Below are 9141 nucleotides of genomic sequence, written 5' to 3'. Positions count from 1 at the left end.
TTAGCACTAGAGTGATCGTTTTTTTTTTTCCGATTTAGCACCAAAGTGATCCTTTTTTGGATCACTTAAGTGCCATTTTTTTAAATGATTATTTAAGTGCCAATTTCGGTGAAGTTGCCAGAATTTCTCACCGTTGGCACTAAAATGATAATTTTTTATTCGATTTGGCACTTAAGTGATCCAAAAAAAAAAAATTAGCATCAAAATGAGCATCGTACATGAATATTGACACTTGAGATGTCCTTATGCCATTTTTTTTTTACTAAAAGTATTATATGTCAACCGTATTGCACATTCGACAAAAAAAATGGTATTGCACGTTTAATCAATAAATCTCCAACTTTTTCTTTATTTCCTTTTGGATCTCCGTACATCAAATCTCACTCTGCGGAGAATCCATCGCTCATCCAAGGCTCTTCCCATAGATATGTATGCATTCTTGGTGAAAACAGTAATATTATTCCTTTTTCCAGACTGACATTCTGTGCAGACATTACAATGAATTTGATCGCACCCAATCTCAAGATCGGCTCCAACATGCCCACCTATCATCACATCAACTCTTTGAATAACATATCTTCAAAATTCACATTAAGAAATGAAAAAGAAAATCAACATCTAACTCAACCACTTTGGTTGCTCCATTTATAATATAGGTTGGACTGATAAAGAGAGAGCACTTATTCCAATTTCCAACCCTTAATTTTCCTTGGCAAACACGGAGTTGGCATTTGTTGCTTTCTGCTGGCATGGGGCTTAGCTGGTGCCGTCGCTTTTCTGTCGCTGATCTGAAATGTCAAAGCATGTGGAAAAAGAAAGTATTTAGGAGTTGGATTTGGTCTGCTAATGTATATTGTCAACCTTAAACGTGACTTTTGGTTGAAAGGATCTTGGTGATGCGTGATTGCTTTTAACTTCTTGATTGTGCCTTCTCCGGTTGGGTTCCTTTCATTATTTTTTTAAAGTATAAGAATAAATTGAACTGAAAGTCTTAAACTTGTCACGAAAGTGCAATTAGTCTTAAAAAACTCTAAAACTTATCAAATTTGTGCAATTCAATCCTTCCGTTAACTCTGTTCAACTTGGCTAATAGATAATGTTGACGTTGTTCTTTTTAATATTTTGTCTCTCCTATATAGTGATGGCGTGACAAGAACATGAAAAATAAGGCTAAAACAACAACGTGTGCGTGTGCGTGTGCGTGTGCGTGTGCGTGTGCGTGTGCGTGTGTGTGTCTCTCTCTCTCTCTCTCTCTCTCTCTCTCTCTCATTTAGATTTTTTAATTAATTTAAATTTAAATTGAATTAAAAGTCGGATTTGGATTAAAACAACATCGTTTTAGCCATCTCATCGCCATTTAGGATAGAGAAATTAATGAAAAAAATTCATATCAGTATTTTTCATCAATCAAGTTGGATGAAGTTAACAGAAAATTCGACAAGTTTTAGAACTTGATTGCAGTTTTTGTAAGTTTTTGGACTTAATTGCACTATAATTATAAGTTTTAGAACTTATCGTGCATTTAGCTTTTATGTATATAAATGGCAGCTATCAAGAAAAAATCAACGTATAAAAAGTTATAGAGGGCCAAAGGACTTCCACGTCAATTCAATCATTTAATGTCCAATGTCACATCTTGAAAGTTTTATGTATTTGAGCTGCACCTTGCATGAACAGAACGTCCCCAAACATATTTAAAGACACGATGTGCTTGAGCCTTGATCTCTTTTGATTATGTATCTATGCTATTAATTAAGCAAATCCAAAAACCAGCTCAGGCTCAAATTCTTGGAGAGAATTATCAAAAAAAAATTATAAACCTATTGTAATTATGTCAATTTAGTCCTAAACCTTTTGTATTTGTACCAATTCAATTCATCCGGCCAATTTTGGCTCGATGATCTTGACATGAACCTTTTAAATTAATTCTTCAAAATTTTTATATATTTTTTCTTTTTTCTTTTCTTTGTTTTAATTTTTTTCCCCCCCAGTCCAGGAAAAAAATAAAGATAAAGCAAAGTAAAGAAAAGTAAAAAGAAAAATAGTATTATCGAATTAAAATATTATTTAAATAAATCTACATCAATGTCGGTAGTGCTACGTCGGCACCTGCCGACCAAAATTGGTCGGATGGACTAAACCGACAGAAAAGTAAAAGATTTAGGACCGTATTGGCAAACAAAAAGATTTAGTACTGAATTGGCACAATTGCAATAGGTCTATGACTTCTTTTTTTATTTTATAATTCTTCCCAAAATTTTTAGAAAAATATTATAGAAAAAACCCATGATATGTTCGAAATATCCTATGATCATGCATAATCATATATTGACAAATTCGTGATTAGTGAGACTATAAAGACGATTGCCGGATAATCAATGAATCTCTCACCTTCTAAAGTTTAATTTCAAAATAATTGTCAGGCGTTCCATTAATTTTTTCTTTTATCTTTCCTCAGGACATGTCAAAATGTATTACAAAGCGGAACAAAATCTGGACATTCTCTTTTATCCTCTATTAGTGTCATCTTGTACTAATTTTTTTTTTCCAAGCTGTGATAATTCTTGAGATGAGCTGATGGCGAACTCTCTTCACGTGGAATGGTTAAATTGCTTAAGTGGACACATTTCCTACTATTAGCATTCATGTGGTACAATTTGACTAAATCTGAATGGAGAAAGGTGTGCTCTGCCTCATCAATAGTTTATCATCAGTGAAATCATTTTTTTTGTCGTTGCATAATATTGCTAGTGATGCACATAATGTACATCGACCATCTAACAGTATACCTGTGCAAAATTAAATGCTAGAACTTTTGACCAGTGTGGCTTCACTGGCTACAATCTAAGCCACATCCTTCATTTTCAGCTTTGCTTTTCTTATTATTCTACATTAACTACATTCTCCATTATTCCCAACTGTGATTTCAATCATGCGGGTACATGAAATAGGTGCAAGATTTCAGCTCAAGGGGGCACTTGCATGTGAACTAACGATTTCCTTGTCCCCTTTTAAAAGGGTCTCGTTAGCTAGCGCTCTCGAGACATTTATTAAACACACCTAATAAGTTATATTTTAATTTTCGAAACATTGTATTGACAAACTATCACCGTTCTTTGTTTTGTTGATTCGGGTCATTCGTTTACAAAATACTTTCAAAAATTACATCTTTCGAGGTCCACACATTTCAAAGGGAAAGTTCTTTGTTTCGTTGCGTCGGGTTATTTGTGACCAAAATACTTTCAAGAATTACATCTTTCGAAATCCACACGTTTCAAAGGGAAAGTTCTTTGTTTCATTGCTTCGAGTTATTCGTGGACAAAATACTTTCAAGAATTACATCTTTTGAGATCCACACGTATCAAAGGGAAAGCTTTTAATTGTACACACAAGTGCATTCACATGATAGGGTTGACATTTAGATGCGCCAAGCACGACTTTTGGTTGTGCTTTCAAGCTGTTTCTGTGTGAACTACACATCATAAATGCACATGTAATGAGGAAGTACGTATCCTGACAGTTCTCAGCAGAACGAATGATTAGTTTTTGTCCCATATCCTCCTCTTTTTTCTTTTTGGTGCGAACGGACAACTTCATTTCATACGAAAAGAGGAATACATAACTTCAAGACAAATATGCGAATTCAATAAAATACAAAACAAGTAAAACAAAAAAAATTTGAAAAGTGAATCAACTTGATACTGCTTGTAAGGACTGGCCTATTCCCCAAACACAAATTTGTTGTAGTATCAAAGCTCATACAGGCGGTTCACCAAATGAAAAGATCTTGTTAACAGGTGCCATCTGATTTTGGTTGAATACTTAGATAAAGAAATATTGGGAAGAGTAGCCTCCAACACACTTGTTAAACTCCTAAGCTTAAGGCATATTCCCAAAATCCGCATCTTTGAATGGGGTAGAACCAAATAAAAAGATATTGTTGGCATATGCTCTCAAATATCGATTGAATACTTAGATAAAGAAAGATTGGGAAGATTTGCCTCCAACACACTTGTTAAACTCCTAGACTTAAGGCATATCAATTCCTACCAAATAAACCAAATCTATTCTTCTCTCTCTATCCGGAAACCTTCTCATCTCCCAAAATCCCTCCGTGGGCTCTGATTTTCATTTTCTTTGCTTTATTATCTTTTATTTCTCACGATCTGTATTGGGAGTTTGTGAGTAAGAATAAATTTCTGCAGCTGATCTTGGATGAATGTGGAGACTGATTTGGCCATTCGACTAGTCGACAAATACCGAGGAGGATGTTTGTGATGCGACTCCACAATGTCTTCGAGATTGGGCCGCTTTCCTCTTCCGATCTAGATTTAGGTCAAGATATGGGAATTTACTCTCCCAAACAAAATCTAGATATAAATTTGGGAATTCCTTATAGGTATTTGATATGTATTCTTTCAACACATTAATGTTGGTATCTCTACAAGTTGATGGTGAAGAAGAAGTTGAGCCTATACGCGTACCGCAAGCCGTTGCAAATGGAATGAGAGATCTCGGCGTGTGATCATCACTGAATTTGGTGATCGGCCATCGATCGTTTATGGATTACCGAGGGATGAGAATGTGCTTCCAGCTGCAAATTGTGCTTTGTTATTTGCTTTCTGATATGTACTTTGTTATGCATTTATTTGGAATTTGCTAGGCTTGAAAACCTTCTATGTACCTCTCGAATATTATTTTGATTAATGAATGAAAATTTTCTTTCGACAAAAAAAAAAACCCCTCCTAAATTTTGGATGGAAAGTGTTCATGAGAGTTCGTAAGCAGGCTTGAATCCTGCTTCTCGAGCAGCTGAGCAAATGCAAAATCTACCCACCCAGTGCACGCATTCTCCAGCTGGACTTTAGGTCAATTTGGGTCGAGGAGGTCGAGGAGGTCAAGTATAGTTTCGAATCACGTCGGAGCTCGTAATTCTCGACTCGCATCGCATGAGTGAGCTTTGCGTGAGATGCTTAGATTTCTGGTAGTAATTCGACTTGACTAGATGGTATTGAGGACAGCAATTTGATAGACATAATTGGAAGTGAATGAAGACTTGCAATTTGTGCTGCTGAATCTTTCTTGGGTAAGTTTTTAGGATGGTTCAAACCCATATAAGCACCAACATACCACTGCATAAACAATACCATGCAATTGATTTTTCCTTCATATCGTTTCGGCTTAAACTCGATCTTGCATGGACTTATTTCGATGACCAAGCAGTCAGAGCGACTAAAACTATTTTTTTAGGGAAAAAAAAAAAACAGGCTCAATCAAGCTCGGGATTACCTACGCCATCGGCAATTCGTCATGTGTACGTCGATGAAAACTGGTTACGTTTTTCACACGATCGACACAGCCCAGCAAAATCAGACGACTAGTTAGGGATAGATAGATAGAGAGGACAGTTGAGGGCTTTCAATACAGAGTCTTGATAATGCCGCATAGCACATGTTTTAGGGTCCTTTTCAGAGCCTCATATTATTAAGGGGTCATCTCAAAATTGGTCCCTAAAAACTCCATGTGAGGCCCTTTACTGCAGTGTCGGTGAAGGAAGCCATTAATGCCTTGAACCCTAACTTGCTCAAGCCTCAATACCATTATATAACACAAGCCTGAGGGTGATATCATAAAGCACAACGCTTTCTCTTAAGCCTGTGAAAGTTGGGTTCTCTCTTTTTTTTTTTTCCTTTATTTTTGGGGGGAGCCGAGCACGGATCCCGATGAGGATCCTGGGAGTACTTTCTCTGTTCTTGCTGTTGGCTGCCACGATCTGCCATGGAGAGGACACGACTGTGGAGGTTGTTGGTGTCATGGAATGCAGCGACTGTGCGCAGCGTAATGTCAAGCCCAGCCAGGCATTTTCTGGTACTGCGTTTGTTTACTCCTCTCGTTCCATACTAGGAACGGCTCATTGGCTTGTCCGAACAATGCATGCAAGATTGCCTAAATTAGCATGCATTACACTCAGTCTGCTTCTATGTCTAGGGCAGATTGTATCACTTCACCAAGAATTTACTTACTTTAGACAAAAAATTCGAAGTTCTGACCGTCTGTTTGTGCGCGCTTGATGTTGACATCGAAGGGATTCGAGTGAGCATCGACTGCAAGACTGTGCGAGGCAAGTTTGAGCACAGAGCGGCGGGGGAGCTGGATGGGGAAGGCAAGTTCAAGGTCTCGCTCCCGCAGGAGATGGTGGAAGGTGGCAAGCTCAAAGAAGAGTGCTATGCACAGCTTCACAGCGCGCAAGCCACGCCGTGCCCTGCCCTAGATGGCCTGGAGTCCTCAAAGATAGTCCTCAAGTCCAAAGCCAATGGCAAGCACACTTTTGGCCTCCCTGGGAAGCTCAAGATCTCACCCTCCACTTGTGCCTCGGCCTTCCTTTGGTTTGGCCACCCAATCCCTCAATTCCCACCGAAGGAACTCCCTCCATTCCCTCCCATCTACAAGAAGCCCCTCCCTCCGCCGTTGCCGTTCTTCAAGAAGCCCCTCCCTCCGCCGTTGCCGTTCTTCAAGAAGCCCCTCCCTCCACCGATCCCCGTGTTCAAGAAGCCGTTGCCACCACCTGTGCCGGTGTACAAGAAACCGCTCCCGCCACCTGTACCGGTGTTTAAGAAGCCGTTGCCTCCCCCAGTGCCGAAATTCAAGAAGCCCCTTCCACCACCGATTCCAAAGTTCAAGAAGCCGCTTCCGCCACCTGTGCCGGTGTACAAGAAACCGCTCCCGCCACCTGTACCGGTGTTTAAGAAGCCGTTGCCTCCCCCAGTGCCGAAATTCAAGAAGCCCCTTCCGCCACCGATCCCCAAGGTGAAGAAACCATGCCCGCCTCCGATTCCAAAGTTCAAGAAGCCGCTTCCACCGCCATTCAAGAAGCTGCTCCCGCCCCCAGTCCCCATATTCAAGAAGCCGCTACCACCCCCAGTCCCCGTGTTCAAGAAGCCGCTTCCCCCGCCATTCAAGAAGCCGCTCCGCCCCCCGGTCCCCATATTCAAGAAGCCGCTACCACCCCCAGTCCCCGTGTTCAAGAAGCCGCTTCCCCCGCCATTCAAGAAGCCGCTCCCGCCCCCGGTCCCCATATTCAAGAAGCCGCTACCACCCCCAGTCCCCGTGTTCAAGAAGCCGCTTCCCCCGCCATTCAAGAAGCCGCTCCCACCCCCGATCCCCGTGTTCAAGAAGCCGCTCCCGCCACCAATCCCCATATTCAAGAAGCCCCTCCCACCCCCGATTCCTGTGTTCAAGAAGCCGCTCCCGCCACCAATCCCCATATTCAAGAAGCCGCTTCCGCCGCCTATTCCGATCAAACCCCTACCTCCATTCCCAAAGATCCCTCCTTTCACTAAGCCTCCATGCCCACCACTTCCTAAGCTCCCTCCTATCCCCACAATCCCTCCAAAGTACTTCGAACACCCTAAACTCGGAAAGTTACCTGCTCTACCTCAATTCCCACCTCTTTCTTAGGTTCTTGGAAAAAAAGTTCATTTCCTGATGCAACTAGGATGTCTTTTGATTTTGCCAAGTATCGAAGAGTCTGCTTCAGATTTGTGGGTGCCGTAATAATGCCTTCGACTTCGATCAGTGAAGTACGTGGAATTAAGAGGAAGAGTGGGAAGGCATGGTGGAGTCGACAAAATGGGATCAGTGGATCGCTGTTCTATTTTTCATTTTCAAAGTGTTGCATGAGTGAAGTTGAATGTGCTTGGAATTTCTCACGTCACAAATAGTGAAGTCCGTACTTGTACAATATATTAATTTATCAAATATGCTTTTGGAATGATTTTTTTTTTTTTTGCGCTTTGTTTTTCCCTCATAGGAAAATCATGAGACATGCATACTTATGGATAAATCAGTACTGTGATCTTGTTCAAGTAACAAATATGGAATGGGAAATGATAAAGAGAGGACAAGAAGACAGAGGATCTGCGTGAATGGAACATTTAAGTTAAGTGCGGGGACTTCTTTTGGAAGACATCAATCGGTTTCAAGAATGGAATGTGCTTACATGACCGTTTGATTTTCATTTTTTTTTTTTTAGTGTTTTCATGGCAATACTGTCAGGATCGAAACGATCTCAATCGTAGATCCACACATCGTTACCGCGTGTTTTGCATAAAACATTCATTAATTGGGATATCGTGTGGTCAGAAATAACCGATAGTCTTGTCATACTGTAAGGCTAGCAAGTTCCATTTTTTTTTCTACCGTGAAATTTATAGCATGTTATGAACCACAAAAAATAAATAACAAATAATTAAAAATTATCGTGGAGTCCACTTCTTTAAGAATTTGTGACCCACAACATTCTATTTCATAACCAAAAAAACTGTTATACTAACAAAGTCCTTCAAGTATTTTTACTCTATTCTAAATATGGGTTTTAAGCCCATATTCTTTTAACAAGTATCATTTATTTTAATTAGCCTAATTTTCAAGGTCATTTTGGACCCTTCTCAGTTGAAGATTTTAAGTCAAAAGGGTAATTTGCCTGAGACAAAGTTGTCTTTTTTTTTTTTTTTTGTTAGTTCCACCATCTCTTTTTATAAGATGAAAAAGGATAAAATTGCAATTTATTTATCAGTAAAGTTATCATATTATTATAAAAATTTGATGGATTCCATATGTGAGTGTCTAATCGTGAGGGAAAAATATAGAAGAAAAAATTGTCACAAATTAAAGTGAAATGACCACAAGGAAAATAGTAGCATTTTGATTTGCCTCGGCCGCAAGTACGAAGCATCGGTGTAGTCAAAAGGGTGGGAAGAAGGCGGTTTCCACAATGTTTCTTGCCTCCGCCCTCTCTCTCTCTCTCTCTCTCTACATTTTGCATGATTGATTGTGACTTCTATATCAACCCCGCGGACGTGGGTAGTTCCCCTCTTTTGTTTTGGAAAATTATAAAAAAAAAAAGAAAATCATAAACTTATTACAATAATACTAATTCAGTCATAAAACTTTTTAATTTATCCAATTTAATTCTAGACATTTTGACGATTTTTCAATATAGTTCTTTTGGCCAATTTTGCCTGGCAATCGGTGAGGTGAACGCCAGCCATACTAATAGATTCCTTCATGTTCTCTCTTGTGTCATCCTACACTCTTTTTTGTCGTCGTCAAACTTATGACTTTCTATCACGAGCTTTTATA

General features: G+C 39.6%; 1 protein-coding gene across 6 annotated transcripts; it reads left to right on the top strand.

Annotated features, from left to right (window-relative positions):
- The first annotated feature begins 5623 nt into the window (after positions 1 to 5623).
- LOC115742054 (proline-rich protein 4-like) lies at positions 5624 to 7760 on the top strand. 6 transcript variants are annotated; one of them, XM_048278988.1, is made up of 3 exons: positions 5624 to 5868; positions 6086 to 6446; positions 6480 to 7760. In XM_048278988.1, the coding sequence occupies exons 1-3, from the start codon at positions 5724 to 5726 to the stop codon at positions 7456 to 7458; spliced, it is 1485 nt and encodes a 494-aa protein (XP_048134945.1). In that variant the 5' UTR covers positions 5624 to 5723; the 3' UTR covers positions 7459 to 7760. The 6 variants fall into 6 exon arrangements, with proteins under 6 accessions (XP_048134945.1, XP_048134946.1, XP_048134943.1 ...); XM_048278989.1 differs by having other exon boundaries at positions 6086 to 6864; positions 6931 to 7760; XM_048278986.1 differs by having other exon boundaries at positions 6086 to 7191; positions 7225 to 7760.
- The last annotated feature ends 1381 nt before the right edge of the window (positions 7761 to 9141 follow it).

Source organism: Rhodamnia argentea, chromosome 5 (genome assembly GCF_020921035.1).
Source record: "Rhodamnia argentea isolate NSW1041297 chromosome 5, ASM2092103v1, whole genome shotgun sequence".
NCBI lineage: Eukaryota > Viridiplantae > Streptophyta > Magnoliopsida > Myrtales > Myrtaceae > Rhodamnia > Rhodamnia argentea.
Note: the sequence above shows the minus strand (reverse complement) of the source record. Positions and strands in the feature narration are given on the sequence as shown.